The 18,418-nt window shown below is 44.1% G+C and overlaps 1 protein-coding gene across 11 annotated transcripts in view; it reads left to right on the forward strand.

The window, feature by feature from the left end:
* The window catches only part of TRRAP (transformation/transcription domain associated protein), a 117,214-nt gene that overhangs the window by 13,124 nt on the left and 85,672 nt on the right, over window positions 1–18,418 (forward strand). For all 11 annotated transcript variants that reach the window (XM_070484186.1, XM_070484190.1, XM_044747309.2 and 8 more), the window contains exons 8-20: window positions 65–190; window positions 1,456–1,533; window positions 1,736–1,824; window positions 2,703–2,799; window positions 5,354–5,492; window positions 9,228–9,306; window positions 10,860–11,094; window positions 11,786–12,146; window positions 12,230–12,327; window positions 12,796–12,990; window positions 13,446–13,637; window positions 15,610–15,775; window positions 17,400–17,656. In XM_070484186.1, coding sequence (XP_070340287.1) covers window positions 65–190; window positions 1,456–1,533; window positions 1,736–1,824; window positions 2,703–2,799; window positions 5,354–5,492; window positions 9,228–9,306; window positions 10,860–11,094; window positions 11,786–12,146; window positions 12,230–12,327; window positions 12,796–12,990; window positions 13,446–13,637; window positions 15,610–15,775; window positions 17,400–17,656 — 2,112 coding nt within the window. The remainder of the gene's footprint in view (window positions 1–64; window positions 191–1,455; window positions 1,534–1,735; window positions 1,825–2,702; window positions 2,800–5,353; window positions 5,493–9,227; window positions 9,307–10,859; window positions 11,095–11,785; window positions 12,147–12,229; window positions 12,328–12,795; window positions 12,991–13,445; window positions 13,638–15,609; window positions 15,776–17,399; window positions 17,657–18,418) is intronic.

The raw sequence follows: 18,418 nt of genomic DNA on the forward strand, positions 1-18,418 counted from the left end.
CATATTTTACTAAGGAATATCGCGTTGGACCTTAGGAGCAGTGATTTCTGTTCTGTTTCTGTAGAACCGCTACTTCGAGAACCCTCAGGTGATCCCCGAGAACACAGTCCCTCCCCCGGAAATGGTTGGTATGATCACGACAATTGCTGTGAAGGTCAATCCTGAGCGCGAGGACAGCGAGACGAGAACAGTAAGTCTTTTCCTTGTGTTCTTTTTATGTGTCCTCCACGTGGTAGAGGAAGAAAGGAAACACTGACTTTTTAGACCGCTTAGGTTTTTTGTTCTTTTTCTAAAATACTTGGGGGCATTTCAGACTAACAAATGTGAGTGTGCATGAGAGAGCACTGCTTCTGTGCAGCCTTGAAGTGGTGAAAGTGGAGTCTTGCACACTGTTGCTGCAGAGACAGGAGGATAAAATTACGGTGGAGATCCAGAATCACCTTTTGCAAAGAGCAGCTGAGCGGGCTGGGTCCTCTGTTCCATCCTTAGCGTGGACATTAATGAAGTCGCTTTCCACTGCATAGAAACATGTAATTCTGTGTCTGTGAGAGCGGGGCTCTGGGGACAGGAACTCTGGGGCGATGTTCCAGCCCCACCACTCGGGTTTTCTGACTGTAGGAAAGTTCATGAACTTTTGTTCTGGCCTTAAGTTTTCCTCTCACTATCTGAAAAATCTGTCGTGTGGAATTTTGTGAAGGGGATGCTGGTGTGACCTGTAGGTAATGTATTTTATTTGTAGTGTCTGCCATGTAGGTAACATTTACTGAGCATTGAGCATTTACTTTGACTATATTTTTATGATCGAATTAAGAACATCATCTCTATTTGTTTCGCTGAAATGCTTTGCAGACCGTTTCAATTTGTGCTAGGGTAAACAAAATACGTTTTGAATTAAGCTTTCATTCTTGCGTTCTTCCTGAATTAGACTTGGTTTTCTGTTTATCAGTCTGTGTTTCTTTCCTTGCTTGTCTGTCTCTTTTCATTGCTCATTGGGAGTTTGTCTGATGTTTTCCTTACCTGTTTTATGAGTTCTTACGTATTAAGACTGTTAAATTTTTTCTTATATTTGTTGTAAGCGTTTTTCCTGTTTGCAAATATCTTTGAGTAAAACTGGGTAAATTTGTACTTTTTGCTGCTGTTCTTTAAGTAAAATAATAGATGCTAATTTACAGATTTTCTCAGGTGATTGGAATCTCTAAGTTTTGATAAATTTTCTTGAAGTTTTTTGCTCCCGGTGATTCCATTGGAAAATATAAAAACTTTTATATTAAGTGATAGTTTGTATCCTTTGTTTTCAAAATGGTTGGGTTCTTTCACCACAGATATTTGCAAAGATGTGTCAGTGTTTTCCCCTCCCTTTATTTCGATGGGGTGGTGTTTAGATGTGGGGTGCTGGTTGGGGCCGTTTTGAGTAGCACTGTGATAACCGCCGTCCGGCTTGTTTCTGTCTTACAGCATTCCGTCATTCCCAGAGGGTCTCTTTCTCTGAAGGTGTTGGCAGAATTGCCCATTATTGTTGTTTTAATGTATCAGGTATGCGTACTGCTTATTAGTTTCTTGGGTTTTTGGCTTCTTACTTTATGACAAAGTTCACAGCTAATTTTCTGTGGCAATTGGATGTGTATGATACACACATGCTAACGAATGTAATGAATCCTGTAGTTTCTTTGGTATGCCAAATGATTTTGCTATAGCAGAGTGTAAGAGCATGAAAATCTGATATGTTTGCTTTTAGCTCTACAAACTGAATATCCACAATGTTGTTGCTGAATTTGTGCCCTTGATCATGAATACCATTGCAATTCAGGTATCTGCACAAGCCAGGTGAGATTTCTTCGGACAGTGACGTAGCTGGACGGCCACAGTGCTTTTATTCCAAGTAAAAATGCACTTGCTCTCATCATTTGTAAGACCTGAAAAGTTTGAGTGATAACATTTTGGTAAAAATATATGTATTGTTGACTTTCTGAACTTGTATTTCAGTGATGATAGTACTAGTTATTTTAGTTATGAAAAGATGACATGTCTCTGTCCTTGGTATCTTGTAAAGTTAGTGCTGTCACTAGGCGTTACCATACTCACGTATAGCTGTGGCATATCCAAGCCTTTCTCACCTCCCGGCCTTTGCTCTTGCAGTTCCTTTCAGCATGAATGCTAGAATGTTCTTTATTTCCTCGGTCCTCCCTTCCCTGTTACCCTTCATCACTGAATAGGCCGACCGTATTTATCCTTCGAAGCCTCTCAGTGAAGCTCTTTCTCAAACTTCACAGCGTTCCTCGTAAGACCTTTATCACTTCCTCTCTTGACTTGCAGCCTCTCTGGCTCTGAGTCATTTGAGGGCTGGATCTGAGGGTGGATCGGCTCTAAAAGCCCTGTGGCCCTGGCACGGGGTCTGTCACTGAGCAGTCGGTAGCCTGATGGAGTCTGCTGGATGAGTGGCTCGGTCTAGCATTGGCCTATGAGATGCACATCGTAACTGCTGTGGAATGGCCTGGAGAACCGCTTGCTTTATTCCGTTAAGCTCTTTATGTTATTTGGAACTGCATAAAAGCATGGAAGCATTTACCATTGCTGCTTTTTTGTTACGGTCTGTGTAGAAATCAAACTATTGGACTTAGTAATTATTATAGGCTTTTAATTAATATTAACGTCACCTAACGACTTGAGAGCTAATATTGTAAATTTATTCACTTCTCATTCAGGCAACATAAGCTTTACAACAAGGAGTTGTATGCTGATTTCATCGCTGCTCAGATTAAAACATTGTCATTTTTAGCTTATATCATCAGAATTTACCAGGTAAGTTCACTGACTTTTATCTTAAATCTAGTTTACTGAGATATAATTTACATGCAATAAAATTCACCTTTTGTAGGTGTACAGTTCCGCAAATTGACAGATGCATACAGTTGGTGACCACCAACCCATCAAAACATTTCTGTCACTCCGCCAAATTCCCTGTTAGTCATTTGTGGTCCATTTCCTCCCCCAACTCCAGTCCCTGGCGAACACTGATTTGTGTTCTGTCCCCATAGTTTTGCCTTTTCCGGAATGTCACATGAGTGAATCATATAGTGGGCAGTGTATGTAACCTTTTGAGTCTGGTTTCTTTCACTTAGCAGTGACACTGGGATTCAGCCCTGTTCTTTTGTGGGTAATTCACTACTTCTTGGTGCTTAGTTGTCTTAGTCTGCTCAGGCTTCTGTGACAAAATGTCATAGACTGGGGAGCTTAAACTACAAAAATGTATTTTCTCACAGTCTGGAGTCTGGAAAGGCCAAGATCAAGGTTCTAGCAGGGTTTGGTTTCTGCTGAGGCCTCTCTGCCTGTCCTGCAGCTGGCACTGTCTTCACACTGGGGAGGGAAATGAGCGGGGGAGAGTGCTCTCTTTCTCTTCTTGTAAGGCCACTGTCCTGTGGGCCCCACACTTAGGGCCTCATTTAACTTGATTATCTCCTCAAGACCCCATTTCCAGATACAGTCACAGTGGGAGTGAGAGCTTCAACATGTGGATTTTCGGGGCACACATTTAGTCCGCGGCAGTAGTATTCCATTGTGGGGAACATTTGGGTTGGTTCTGGTTTTTTTAAAGCAGCTTTCTCAAAATATAATGTACATATCATAAAATGTACTCTTTTAAAGTGTACAGTTAGTGGTTATAAGTTTATTCACAGATTCGTACAACCATCACAACTATCCAATTTTAGAATAATTTCTTCACCCCAAAAAGAAACACCCTATCTAATAGCAGTCACTTTCATTCTTCCCTGACTCCTACTCGCTGGCAGCCACTAGTATACTTTGTCTTTGTAGGTTTGCCTATTTCATTTTTGGCTGTTATTAATAAAGCCACTATAAATAAAGATTTGCACACAGATTTTCATGTGGAAGTATTTGGTTCATTAACTCTTGCTGTTGGAAGTTGGGTGTTACAGCAAATTACGTGGGAGAGATTGGAACTTTAAAAAATGACATTATCAACTAAATCTGTGATAAAAAAGTTTTGGATTCTTTTTTTTTTTTTTTTTTTTTTGCTTGAGGAAGATTCACTCTGAGCTGACACCTGTGCCAGTCTTTCTCTATTTTGTATGTGGGTGGGTGCCACAGCTTGGCCGCTGATGAGTGGTGTAGGTCTGTGCCTGGGAACCAAGCCCAGGCTGCCAAAGTGGAGTACACCAAACTTGACTACTAGGCCACGGGGCTGGCCCCCTGGATACTTTTTTTGAGGAGCCTGTAGAGTGGTTTTCTTTTTCTTTTTATCTTTCCCATTTGTAGTTGTAATCTCTTCTTATTTAAATTGTAAGGAGAACTTAAAGGAAAAAAATATCTTCTCTCCCATTAGTCATACAGTGTTTTTGGATAAAATTCTTAGATAATCATGATTATTTGATAGTATGAAATGCATTTAGTCCTGATCTAGTCTATAGAAATGGGATTGTATTATAATTATTTTTTTAAGGATTTTATTTCAGGAAAATAAAAAATGAGAATATGCATGCCAAACTGTTTAGAATGAAGCTACCTTGAAGGCATTTGTAGGCATTTTTCCCCCCTTTTTAATGTGTTTGTCTAGATAAAGATAACTTACACTAAGAAAATTGAGCATTTGGCTTAAAAAATCTGAATTAGGTACCCATTGGTATTGTAGTCAGCCTGCGTTAGTCTTGGTGAATTGCCTTCCTAAAACACCTCACAGGGAGATTGATCAGACCTTATTCTGAGCTGGTTAGTGGTGTCTCTGGCGTTGTCACAACTGACAGGAAAGGGATGACTAAGTAAAGAGTATTTATTTATTTATCTTCTTCTCCCCAAAGCCCCAGTGCGTGGTTATATATCATAGTTGTGAGTCCTTTTAATTCTCTGTGTGAGCTGCTGCCACACCACAGCTACTGACAGATGGGTTTTGCGGGTCCACAACCGGGAAACGAACCCGCGCCACCGAAGCGGTGAGAGCGCCGAACTTTAGCCACCAGGCCATCAGGGCTGGCTCAGGAGTATTTTCTTAAAATTTTTCAATATTTACTTCTCCCTCCTTCCCCGCAACAATGAAGTAATACGTATTCATTGTTGAAAGTTGGGAAAATAGAGAAAAGTACAAAGAAGACATCCGTAATGCCGTTATGTAAAGAAACTGCCGTTCATGTTGCCATCCATCCTTGCAGTATGGCAGTGTGCACCACAGACCGTTACAACTTTTTGGGTAATACTTGTTGCTGAGGGCTGTTTCTTTATGAGGGTCCTTTGAGCCGAGATGTCTTAGTGAGTTTTCTAAAAGTTTGTAAAATTTGGGTTTTTCTTAACACTGCCGCAACCTGTCAGTGTAACTGTGCTGTTTTACTCCTTACTTTTACAGGACTTGGTGACTAAGTACTCTCAGCAGATGGTCAAAGGAATGTTACAGTTACTCTCAAACTGTCCGGCAGAGACCGCACACCTTAGAAAGGAGCTTCTGATTGCCGCAAAGCACATCCTCACCACAGAGCTGAGAAACCGTATGTCCGCCTGCCTTTGAACGCTCGCCTGGTCCTCTCGCCTTTGGGGTGGGACTCCGCTGGCATTGCATCATTGTGCTGAGTCTTCAGCTCGATCCCGTGTTTCAGGCTCTGTGTGTCCTTTCTTTATTGCCGTCATGTGTTTATCCTCGCCTTTTCTTTCTCTCCTCTCTGCCTGCCACTCTCCCGCTCCTCTCCTCTCTTCCTTGCCTGCCACCAGGGTTTTCCCTTTATCTCTGTAACAATCTCCTAATTAATGCGATCACTTCTTTAGTGTAGCTTACATCCTGAGTAGCTCATGGTACTTCTGCCTTTTGACTGCATATCTTTTGAAATTGCCGGTAGCCATTTGCTTACTGACTCACAGCCAGAAATCTTTAGAAGGCGAGAAGAAAGCAGTGTTTTCTTTTTTTTTTTTTAAGGATTGGCACCTGAGCTAACAACTGTTGCCAATTTTTTTTTTTCCCCCTGCTTTATCTCCCCAACTCCCCCCTCCCCCCCCACACAGTTGTATATCTTAGTTGCCGGTCCTTCTAGTTGTGGGGTGTGGGACACCGCCTCAAAGTGGCCTGATGAGCGGTGCCGTGTCCTTGCCCAGGATCCGAACCCTGGGCCGCCGCAGGGGAGCGCGCAAACTTAACCACTCGGCCACGGAGCCGGCCCTGAAAGCAGTGTTTTCTTTCTCCACGCTGTGAAAATGATGGATTGGTTCTGTTTTTATGTGCAAGACTGATACTTGCTTTTTGCTAATGCGATAATTATGCTTTTTCTATCAGTTATTGGTTTATAATTTTTTAATACTCTTGGTATGTCCAAATCATTAGGTTGAAGGTATATGCTAATTGTTGTGAGATGATAATCATTTCTCGCAGTAATTCTTCAATATTAAATGTTTTGTTTGCCCCCAGCTTGTAAGTCAGGGCATACATAAAGCTGAGATGGAGTTTCCTTAAATAGTTTTTAAACATGAAAGGAAGGGTACAGTTTGAGTTCTTACACGAGTTAATACAGTAAAGATTAGATGTTTTTGTGCTATTAAAATACAAATTATAGTGTGACTGTTCCATATGTATTTAGCTGAGAGGAGTATAGATATTTTTAAAAATGTTTGGGTTTTTTGTTTGTTTTTTGGTGAGGAAGATTGGCACTGAGCTAACGTCTATTGCCAAACTTCCTCTTTTTGTTTGAGGAAGATTGTTGCTAAGCTAACGTCTGTGGCCATCTTCCTCTATTCTGTATGTGGGACTCCACCATAGCATGGCTTGATGAGCTGTGTGTAGGCTTGCACCCAGGATCCAAACTTCCAAACCCCCGGTCACTGAAGCTGAGTGTGTGAACTTAACTACTACACCACCAGGCCAGCCCCTGAAATCTTCTTTTTGAGATGTAACACATATAGCAGAGCTCACAAAAGAAATGTATGATTTCACCAAAGATTACAGAACAAACATGAACACGAGCATCGCCCAGGCTGAGAAATGGAGCATCGCTGGGGCTCACAGCTGCAGCTCGCCGCAGAGCCGGTGGCCCTGGCGACTTGTCCGGTGATGGCTTCCTTTACTGTTTATGGCTTTTCCTATGTGCTCATCTCTGAACAGTATCAACATGGAAGAATTTTAAACGGAACATTTTAGAATCTATTTACTGAAGTGGCTGTTGTGCCCCGAGAACCACTCTCAGATTGATTTCCGTTGTTCCTGCCCTTCAGGTAATAAGGATCTTGGAGGCGCGTCTGGGGAGCTGTGTAGCAGGGGGCCTCTGCCTGTTGAAGTGCTGACAGATTAAAAACTTGTCTCATGCTTCCCAGATAGCCTCTGCCCATCACGCACAGCCAGGCCCTCCCTGAGGCCGTAAGGCTTGGTCTAGTCCGTGTTAACACCTGCTCCGGAGAGACCGGCACGTTTCCGAGACCCTGCCCTCCGGGGTTGATGGTATCAGATTTGTGGGATTCAGCTTTTATCTTTTCTTTTTTATTCTTCTCCGCAAAGCCCCCCCAGTACATAGTTGTAGATTCTAGTTGTGAGTGCCTCTGGTTGTGCTAGGTGGGACGCCCCCTCAGCGTGGCCTGACGAGCGGTACCATGTCCGTGCCCAGGATCCGACCCCCTGGCTGCTGAAGTGGAGCGCACGAACTTAACCACTCGGCCACGGGGCCGGCCCCTGGAATTCGGCTTTTAAAGCCTCCCCTCTGCTTTTTTTAGTCTCTTTACTGATTGGCTTGACTTTTTTTTTTCTCTTTAAACAACATATCTTAGGACACTTTATTTTGAAGCCTATAGTAATTCCTGGAGTTAAATAGGTAAGAGCATCAGATCTCAAAGAAGTTTTTATTGAAAGAAACATTTAAAGAATCAAGTTAAGTCTTAACTATATTATTATAAAATAAAAAAAATATGTGTCTATAGTTAAAATTTACGTATCCGTTGCCAAATGTTAGCAAAAACATGCACATGGAAATTCACCTTAGCCTTACTTTTTTGGCGTCTGAAATGATAGCACATGGCTCCCCATTTGTGCTAATCCTGAAGAGAAAACTGTTGACAGATTTCCCCATCTTCCTTGAGGTTCGGATTCCAGGTGACAGAGGGGGTCTGGAAAGCAGTGCCAGACGACTTAGTTCTTCCCACGTTTCACTCCTTCCCTCGCCTGCCCTCCCGCTTTGGTGTCTGAGCCCTTTTCACCTTTCCTCTGTGCCTCCTTCCTCGTGGTCACCTCAGTGAGGACAGTCCAGGCACATTCCCTCCTCTGACCTTGGAGAGACTGCCTGTGGCTTCTCTTGTTTGTCACTTCTCCCTGTGCGGCCTTGCTCTGAGGGTTACCCAGAGATGTGCATTGTGTCTCTCTAGTGTACACACTGCTTTTTATATCTCCCACTGTCCGTTGCTGTTTGCTGGTGAAGAATATACTTTATTTGACTTACTGAAGTCATAATGGCCATAATGTCAGGCTTGTTCCAGAATCGAAATGTCCTTTCGATGTTTGTGGCCAGAGTTCCCCAAGGGGAGTGTGGACTGGGGGCCTAGAAAATGCAGGTTGCCGCCTGTCTGTACATCCTCAGAAATGTGAAGTATCCTTGAGTGGAGACCAGCCGTTTCTGCCCTGGTTAGGTCTTCAGGCCTGCAGAGAGCAGCGAGGAGGTTTGGTGATGGTTCCACCTGCCAGATTAGAGGGACACAGGAGGCCCTGCACATTTCTGGTCAGCCTCATCCATGGTGTGGGGACCCCTAACCTTCGACCTGCGCTTATGTAGCACTGTAAAATTTCCTAGATCTTTGTAATTTCTCCATAATGTATTTCTCCATAATGACTAACCATAAAGTCTTTAGGACGGATGACTTCAGGGCAGTGGATAAAGGAGCATTTAAGAGACACTGCCCCCTTCTCCGGACGGGTTTGGGTGGATGGTGGCAGCTTTTAAGGGTGATGGAATGCGCCTCTGGTGAAGTGTCGGGGGCGAGTTCTCTGCCAGGGAACACGAAGCTCACATTTTCTTAGTTTATTCTCTGACACTGAATGTGATCCTCACTGCATCTTTGAGAGCAGATGGCTTGTGTGGCCCAGCAAAGCCAGCGTCTTAGACTAAAATAGAACGTATGCTTCTCTCTTCTCCTCTCCACCCTTTTTCAAATCTGGATTGCTAATTGGCTGCAGACTGGCTGCCGTCAAAGTACTGTTGAGTAACTCAATGTACACTTTGTTTATTTGGTGATATATGCGATGGATATTTGTGTTCTAGAGTTCATTCCTTGCATGGACAAGCTGTTTGATGAATCCATACTAATCGGTTCAGGATATACTGCTCGAGAGACCCTCAGGTATGAGTTTAACCTTCTGATATCTGGTTAATTAATGTAAGGCACAGCGATTCCTGGCACTTGACGTGGTGGGCGTTTCAACACACAGGCTGTTGGGGCTTCACTCTCCTGATGGATTTAGAATTGTGGGGATTTTTGGAGATGCTTTAGGTTGCTTTTTGTGCCTTAGTTTAAAGGAAGGAGTCAGTAGTTGTCCTGATTTAAATTGTAGGTAAAACTTTATCTGAGTAGCATGAGGGTTTTTTTGCTTTTTATGTAATAAATGCATCTTTTTATTATAAAAGAATATTTGATAACCTACCAAGAAGAAAGAAGGAAGAAAACCTTTGGTCCTGCACAAGGAGCTCAAGCAACATGGCTAAAATATTTTGGTGTATTTCCTTCTAGTCTTTATTTCTTATGCATTTTATAAAATAAATAGTTGTGGTCATGTTTATTGCTTCTAAAGGAGAAAATTAACATTTAATCATCTTTTACAATGCAGAACGAATCAACATTAGTAATGTTTTTGGTTCTAACAAGGGAGGTATGATGGGTCTTTTGAGGAATATGCAGAACACTTTGAATATGATACAGACTGTTCGCTGTGTTTTCTATATAAAACACTTAGAAAGTAGGACATTCTATATAACTTGGGGTTGAACCTGCCAGGAGCTGGACATTAGATCATGTCATTCCTGCTCGACACTCTCTAGAGGCTTTCTGTTGTCCTTAGATAAAACCCAGACTCTTGACCACGGCGGGCAACTCCCATGGGATCTGGCTCTCTCCTCCCCACCCTGCTCCAGCCACACTGGCCTCTCAGCTCCTTGGCCACTCCAGGCAGTTCCCACTCAGGCCTCTGTCCTTCCTGTTGCCCCCGTCTGGAAATTTCCCTAGCTTTTTGCCCCACGGCCCCTTTTAGTACAGTACCTAAGTTCTCAGTGTCACCGTCACCTCAGAGGGGCGCTCCTGGCACCCTATCTAAGAGCGGTTCCCCCACTGGTGTTTCTCACAGTCTCCTTTTCACATCTCCCACAGCTCTTACAACTTACACAGTTTATTTCTTTACCTGTGTGTTTCCCCTCCTGTAAATAAGCTCGCTGAGGGCAGTGGCTCTGTTTACTTGGGTCACTGTGACATCCCTGGCGCCTAGCCCAGTATCCATCATGTGGCAGATGTCCAAACCTTTAGTGAGTGAGAGCGCTTGCTAGCCCTTGTGTCTATAAAGTGGTCACAATATGTAGGGTATTAATTGACATATACTGTTTATCTGTGAGCCACAAAACCCATTCAGTGCACTATCAAGGTGGTAATTATTTCTGCTCATATTAACTATATGTGACAGTGTAACTGTGACATGCATGAATTTCGAGAACACAGATTTAAGCGCCAAGACAAAACGTGAGCCGTTTAGTCGTTTAGCTGGGGAAACTGGAACCATATAAAGTGTGCCCCAAACGTGCTGCCCCAGTGTTGGTGTTCCTGGGGCAGGTGGTGGTGGAAATGGCGGCCTGCACACGTGGCGCTGTGGGACTGTTGAGATGTGCACTAGTGGAGGTTTCTGCCCACAGGCCCCTCGCCTACAGCACGCTGGCCGACCTTGTGCACCACGTCCGTCAGCACCTGCCCCTCAGTGACCTCTCCCTCGCCGTCCAGCTCTTTGCCAAGAACATTGACGACGAGTCCCTGCCCAGTAGCATCCAGACCATGTCCTGCAAGCTCCTGCTGAACCTGGTGGACTGCATCCGCTCCAAGAGCGAGCAGGAAAGCGGCAACGGGCGAGACGTCCTGATGCGCATGCTGGAGGTACCCCACGCTCTTTAATCCCGCGCACTGCTCCGCTGGCGGAGGGCTGTCTGTACTGGCAAGTTTATGGGGCTGCCCGATTACCAAGCTTGATCCCAGGGTTAGACCACCTGGGTTCAAATCCCGGCTGCCCCATTAAGTAGCCAGTGTTCTTGGGCAAGTTGCTTAACTTCTCTGTGCTTGTCCGCTCATTTTCGAGCCAGGGGCCATCACAGCGTCTGCCTCATAGGGTTGTTGTGAGAGAAATAAAACGACACAGGAGAGCTCTTAGCCCAGCTCCTGGCAATAATTAGAAGAGATATTTTCTGGAACTCTGTATAGCAAATTAGCTGTGAACATCTCTGGAGAGAGACCCAGTGGGTGCCTGGGTGAGGGCTAGAGGGTAATTCCCGAGGCCAGTGGGCAATAGGGTGGATAGTGGGGTTACAAGTCCAGCAGGCCTGGGTGGCATCCAGGCCCTGCTTATCAGGCCGGGCACTGGCTCTCCGGAGCCGAGTTCTTCACAGGTGCAATGGAGACAGTGACACTGCTATAGTTACCATGGGAAAACAGCACATTTCTTTTGCTTTATACAAAGCAGAACGACTTCAGCAGGTGATTTTCTGGAGTTTCTTCTGTCTTCTGAAAGAGTTCTTGGCAAATTGAAGAGGAATGATTTTTGTCTTCCCCCTCTGCCTTGTTTTCCTGTTAGGTTTTTGTTCTCAAATTCCACACCATTGCTCGGTACCAGCTCTCAGCCATTTTTAAGAAGTGCAAGCCTCAGTCAGAACTCGGAGCCGTGGAAGCAGCCCTGCCTGGGGTGCCTGCTGCCCCTGCAGCTGCAGGCCCTGCCCCCTCCCCAGCCCCCACCCCCGCCCCTGCCCCGCCTCCACCCCCCACGCCCGCCACCCCTGTGACCCCAGCCCCTGTGCCTCCCTTTGAGAAGCAAGGAGAAAAGGACAAGGAGGACAAGCAGACTTTCCAAGTCACGGATTGCCGAAGTTTGGTGAAAACCCTGGTTTGTGGCGTCAAGACAATCACGTGGGGCATAACGTCGTGCAAAGCACCTGGCGGTAATTCCAATCCTGAGTGACTTAGATGGTGTTTCCCACAGGGGGGTTATCCACCTTAACTTATTATGCCATCTCTTTTCCAGAAGCTCAGTTCATTCCCAACAAGCAGTTACAGCCCAAAGAGACACAGATTTACATAAAACTTGTGAAATATGCAATGCAGGCTTTAGATATTTATCAGGTAAGGAAGTGCCGTCGAACCAGGCTCCTGATTGTGGGAAACGCCTCTTAGAAATAGAGACGCTAGTGATGAAAGGGGCCTCGGGGGTGTGTTACTATTTGCATGGTCTACAGTACCCGTATACCCGGGTTTGCTTTTGTCCTGTAGCATAGCCCTGCATTTATGGTGAAAATTCTTATTTATAAGTGTCAGTGTGTGTATTTTGAGGGGGAGATGGTGTAATGGAATGTAATAGAAACAAGATTTGAGTTGACTAAATTCGTTCGTATTTGGAACAACTTGACAAAGTTTTGGGTTTTTAAAAATTATTTTCCAAAATTAAGGTGAGAATAGAGAGTGTAAAAGGTTTTGGGGGGCCCTTTATTGTCTAATTCAAGTGCTTTTTTAAAGTATGCAGCTGATCTGGTTCTGTAACGGAATGTATTTGGGCCATTCTGTTTCAATGCCCATGGGTGTTTCCTCTGCTAGGTCCAGATAGCGGGAAATGGACAAACGTACATTCGCGTGGCAAACTGCCAGACCGTTAGAATGAAGGAGGAGAAGGAGGTGTTGGAACACTTTGCTGGTGTGTTCACAATGATGAATCCCTTAACGTTCAAAGAAATCTTTCAGACTACAGTCCCTTATATGGTGGAAAGAATCTCAAAAAATTACGCTCTTCAGGTATGAAACTCCTCTCTCACATTCTTCCAGCCTTAGCTAATCTTCGTGTGTCGATACTTGGTATTCCATTATATTTTGAGAATTTTCTAAATAATGTGCCTAAAGATGTGCTTGTAGAGCAAAATCTAGAGAATATTAGGCCTTAACATTAAAAAATTTTTTCCCGAAGGTTAAGATGCTGTGGCCCAGTTCCTTTCATAGAAGAAATGAACTTAGTGTTAGATGTGGGCTCTTGGTGTTTGATGGTGAGAATAAAATGAGAGATTAAGTGCTAGAAGTAAACTGCTCCACTCAGTGCTCGAGAAATCTATTTCCTTGTTTTCCTCTGGTGGGTAATTAATTTCTTGGAGTGTCTGATACAGGCTTGATTTTGTGTTTTTGGAAAGCATTACTTTCTCGCAAAGCTGCTTTGGGAAAGGGATTATATTTGTCTCGTGTGTTTCTTCTTTTGGTAGATTGTTGCCAATTCCTTCTTGGCAAATCCTACTACCTCGGCCCTGTTTGCCACGATCCTGGTGGAGTATCTCCTTGATCGCCTGCCGGAAATGGGCTCCAACGTGGAGCTCTCCAACCTGTACCTCAAGCTGTTCAAGTTGGTCTTTGGCTCCGTCTCCCTCTTTGCAGCCGAAAACGAACAAATGTTGAAGGTAAACTCATCTGGGGGCGAGTAGTACTTTGTTTTCAGGGTTGGTTGTTGTTTTTTAATTCTTGTTTTCACTTTTCAACAGAAACCGGAGTGATTCTGTATATTTGTAAAGTGCTCTTTGAATTAATAAATATTTGCAACAAATAAGGGCCAAGTGTGAGAAATATTTCATGTGTTTCCAAGCAGAGCTTAATTCATCTGGTGATTAAAAGGAAAACTTCAGACTTTTTGGTGGGCAGTGTGTTGTTGATGGTATTGCCAACACTAATTTTCTTTTTTAAACTCAGTTTCTTTTTCTGGATTACACAAGTCAAATAGGAGCACATTATCCTTATTTTAAAAATTGAGTGATGAAAAGAATGCAGAAGGAAAATATGTCTTCACTTCCCTCTCAGACCCTGGGAGAAACAGTTCTCTGTGCCACAGCTCTCGTTACGTCAGCCATCTTCAGCGTTAACTTTGTTTCTTCTCTGTGTTCATGTTCTCCACGGTACACATGAACATCCCATTTCAGGACTGCTTGTTTTTCCCCTTTAAATCAAGAATTCTCACCAATTTGTATTCCTTTATTAAGATCATCCTGGAGGAGTGTGTCTCCTAACACATTTTTATGGATGGCTAATCTCACGTAATTTGATCTCATCAGTTATTTGATTCTAGCAAATGGCAGAAACCTATCCATGCTTACATTAGCCCCTAAAAGCAGCAGATGGTGGAACAAAAACCTTATAAAAATTCACTTCCACTTGTGGCAGAATATTTTAGTTCCTATAGAAAGTTGAACATTATCACCAGTTGTGTCTGAAGAGAGGTTTTCCCGTGGGGAAAATTTGAGGACGTAAACAGGATCCATTTTTTCTGAAGTAAACGTACAGATGGCTATTATAAAGCACAAGTAATTTGTGCTTTTATGCGACGGTTGCTTCAGTGTTTTTCAGTTATGTAGTAATCAGTTACCAACAACCTTAACATTACTTTTGTGTTAATATAAAAGGAAAATACTTGAATTCTTTTTAAAGATATAAAATATTTAATTGTAATGTCTCCACTTAATTCACTATCTTCAAATAATTCCATTTTTGACAACATTAGATACAACTATACAGAACGGCAACAAACGGAAAACAATAACACCTAATAGGACAAATCTAATGATAAGATGTTGAAATATTGTTCAAGAAAGATATTTAAGGAACAATTTCATAGAACATTTTGTCATGAGAATTATGTATATAGTTGATCTGTTCTATAAAGAAAGATGTCATGCCATACACAATAACAAGTGTGTAACTGTATCAGTAACCTATGTGAACATTTTACAGCCCACAGTTACTTCAGATACACCTGCAAAACATTTCGTGTCAAACTTAACCTGTCACATGTCAAAACCAGGATTTGAAGTACAAAACAACAAGCTAATCTGGCTTAAAATGTTGAGTAAAGTTACTATAAGCTAATATAGCGCTTTTTTTAATTAAAGAAATCACCCATACAAACCCATTTTTTGATTGTCTTCCAAAACCTTATAGTCTCCAGTGTCTGTCTTTTGAGGCTCTTCCTAGCTTTGTCCGTATAGTATTTGATTGGTAGTGAAGTTTCAGTTCCTTTAGGTTGCTTTTTGCGTTTAGATTGTTCTTTCATCTTGCTGGATTCTTTTAGTCCCTTGAAGGAGTGCCCGGTTGTAAGAAATGGAGAGCTCACAGACCCTCTAGTTCACGCTGCAGAGGGTCATCTCCAGCATCGTGCAACTGCATAGTAAGATAGGAGCCTGTTAAATGCTTCTTTCACAGCCAAACTGGTGGAAACCAACATGTATTTTAAGAGAAATTAATTTGAGTCAAATAAAGGTTGGCAAGTTCTTGTTGTGTTTTTCCCTCTGGAATGAATTGGTCAGCATCACCGGCCCTTCCTGTCCGATTGCAGGGAGGCCCCCTCGTTTGGAGCCTGTTAACCTGTCTTTCTCCGCCCCGCAGCCTCACCTGCACAAGATTGTGAACAGCTCCATGGAGCTCGCCCAGACCGCCAAGGAGCCCTACAACTACTTCCTGCTGCTGCGGGCCCTGTTCCGCTCCATTGGGGGAGGCAGCCACGATCTCCTGTATCAGGAGTTTTTGCCTCTCCTCCCAAACCTCCTGCAAGGTCAGAGCAGTAAATTTGGTTGCCTGTTAGTCTGGTATGCGTGCATGGGTCTGGCTGCCCTTGGTGCTGGGGTTCATCTTGTGTACCCCGTGAGGATCATGGGGAGGGGACATGTGTGCCTCTCCCCTGCAGTGTGTGTGTGTCCCCGTGTCCTGCTGTCTTTAAAGGCTCTGGGACTTTCAAGAAATGGGTTCTTCCTCCCTACTCAGAGTTGAGTGGGAGTGGCAGGTTTTAGTTACCCTGGTTAGGACTTGGTTGCATTTTTGTAGCATTTGGTAAGCAAGGCTAGAAAGTGGTTTCTAGTGGTTTAGTAAGATCAGGGATCCCTACATTGTCAGAAAATCAGAATAAGGGAAAAAAACAGGTTACAAAGCTCTGTTACAAGTTTATATTTTTATTTAGCTGCTCACTTCATAACCAGAATCCTGTAATTCCTGAGTAATTAGGAATGCTTTCAAGGTACGTAGCTAAAGGGGATCCTGAGTCCATTGAATGTTGATGAGTGTGAACTGATTCGAAACACCGTCTAGGAATTTTTTCTTGTGAGGATGAGCTCTTGGCAAGGGGTTGAGTCTTCTCCTGCATTTTCTTTATAAATTCCTTAAAGAGAAGTCGTTTACAACATAGTATACCCAGGAGAAATGGTTGAATATGTTGAATGTAACATGGCCGTAAGTCTACCAGGAGGGCGCTTAAGGTGGCCATCGTCGGGCACTGTTGTCCGCCTCCCCTCTTCTCCAGTCACTCCCCGACCTGAGCCCTCTGCTCTGAGCAGTCTGATTTCCTCCTGCTGCGCGCTCCCCAAGCTCGTTTCTCCCCACCTGGTTTTGTTCAAGGGGATCCCCTTCTGGGAACTTAGCCTTTTCCCCTCCTCATCCTCCTCTGGATCCTGAATCCGGTGCGCTACTGCGTGGTGCCTGCCCCGCTGACTCCTCTCTTCCCCGAGCCCTCCAGCCTGCACCACCGAGGACACACCTTGTTTGGGTCCACTGTCAATGCCTTCTCTTTGTAGCTCGTTTCTGAGCACTCTCTGCGCAGCTCCTCATCTGACGTGGCTCAGGAAGGAGCTCAGTAAATGCTCGGTTACCCTCATGAGGAGTGGGAGGTTGACTTTATAAGGAGGCTCCTCTCCGTTTATAAAACACAAAGGTTGATTTTAGGAAAAATGTTTATTTTAGAGCATAGACATCACCTGTGGCCTGCTGGAAGCCTGAAAAAAGATGTAAGGTTATAAACCCCATACTGGAGGTGAACACACCATGTTGGAGTGTGTGTCTTTAGATTACGCTTATTAATAGTGTGACATGATTTTTAAAAGACTGATGTAGAACATGAGTTACTTAATATTCATCTAATTAACATTAAATAATACTAATCATAGCTTAAATTATAACAGTAATTACATGCGGCCTGCTCTTGTCGCTATGAATACAACAGAGAAAGGGATCATGGATGCAGTTACAGAATAGATTCAGCTAATAGAGTAAATTATGAGGCATAAACAGTTTTCCTGTCATCATGTTGATGTTTATGATCAAAGGGGACCGGTTGTTTTGTGCAGTTAGCTGGAGCATGTGTCTGGGCAGTACCTTCCCTCTCTGACGGCCTCAACCCGTGTTTTCAGGCCTGAACATGTTGCAGAGTGGCCTGCACAAGCAGCACATGAAGGACCTCTTCGTGGAGCTGTGCCTCACGGTGCCCGTGCGCCTGAGCTCCCTCCTGCCCTACCTGCCCATGCTGATGGACCCCTTGGTGTCTGCTCTCAATGGGTCCCAGACGCTGGTCAGCCAGGGCCTGCGGACTCTGGAGTTGTGTGTGGACAACCTGCAGCCCGACTTCCTCTACGACCACATTCAGCCAGTGCGTGCAGAGCTCATGCAGGTACGTCTGCGTTCTCATAAGCGCCAGCAGAGGCCTTCAGGGGCTCACATATCTGGTTTTTATTGAGGATGATAGGCTGGTGGTTTCTGGAATTGACGGGCCACTGTTGAGCTCTCCATGCTCAGTAGTGGGCTTTCTGCAAGCTCCAGTGGTGTACGGCTGGCCCATGGCATGGTAGTTAAGATCACGTACTCTGCTTTGGCTGCCCGGAGTTTGCTGGTTCTGATCTGAGCGTGGACCTATGCACCACTTGGCACCCCATTCTGTGGCAGGCATCCCGCATGTAAAGTAGAGGAAGATGGGCACAGATGTTAGCTCAGGGCCAGTCTTCCTCAGCAAAAAGAGGAGGATTGGTGGCAGATATTAGCTCAGGGCTAATCTTCCTCAAAAACAAAAAAAAAGATGAAGTGGTGTAGCTTTTACCTCACTTTGTGAATCTTCTGGCTTATGAAACAATATAAAGAAATATGGGCTGGGCCGGCCCAGTGGTGCAGCAGTTAAGTGCACACGTTCTGCTTCGGTGGCCTCGGCTTCGCTGGTTCAGATCCTGGGTGCGGACATGGCACCACTCATCAAGCCATGCTGTGGCAGGCGTCCCACATATAAAGTAGAGGAAGATGGGCATGGATGTTAGCTCAGGGCCAGTCTTCCTCAGAAAAAGAGGAGGATTGGCAGTAGTTAGCTCAGGGCTAATCTTCCTCAAAAAAAAAAAAAAAAAGACTTCAGTATTGAAGGGATATTTGTTTTGCAGTATTGCCCCCT

This window comes from Equus asinus, chromosome 14 (genome assembly GCF_041296235.1).
Source record: "Equus asinus isolate D_3611 breed Donkey chromosome 14, EquAss-T2T_v2, whole genome shotgun sequence".
NCBI lineage: Eukaryota > Metazoa > Chordata > Mammalia > Perissodactyla > Equidae > Equus > Equus asinus.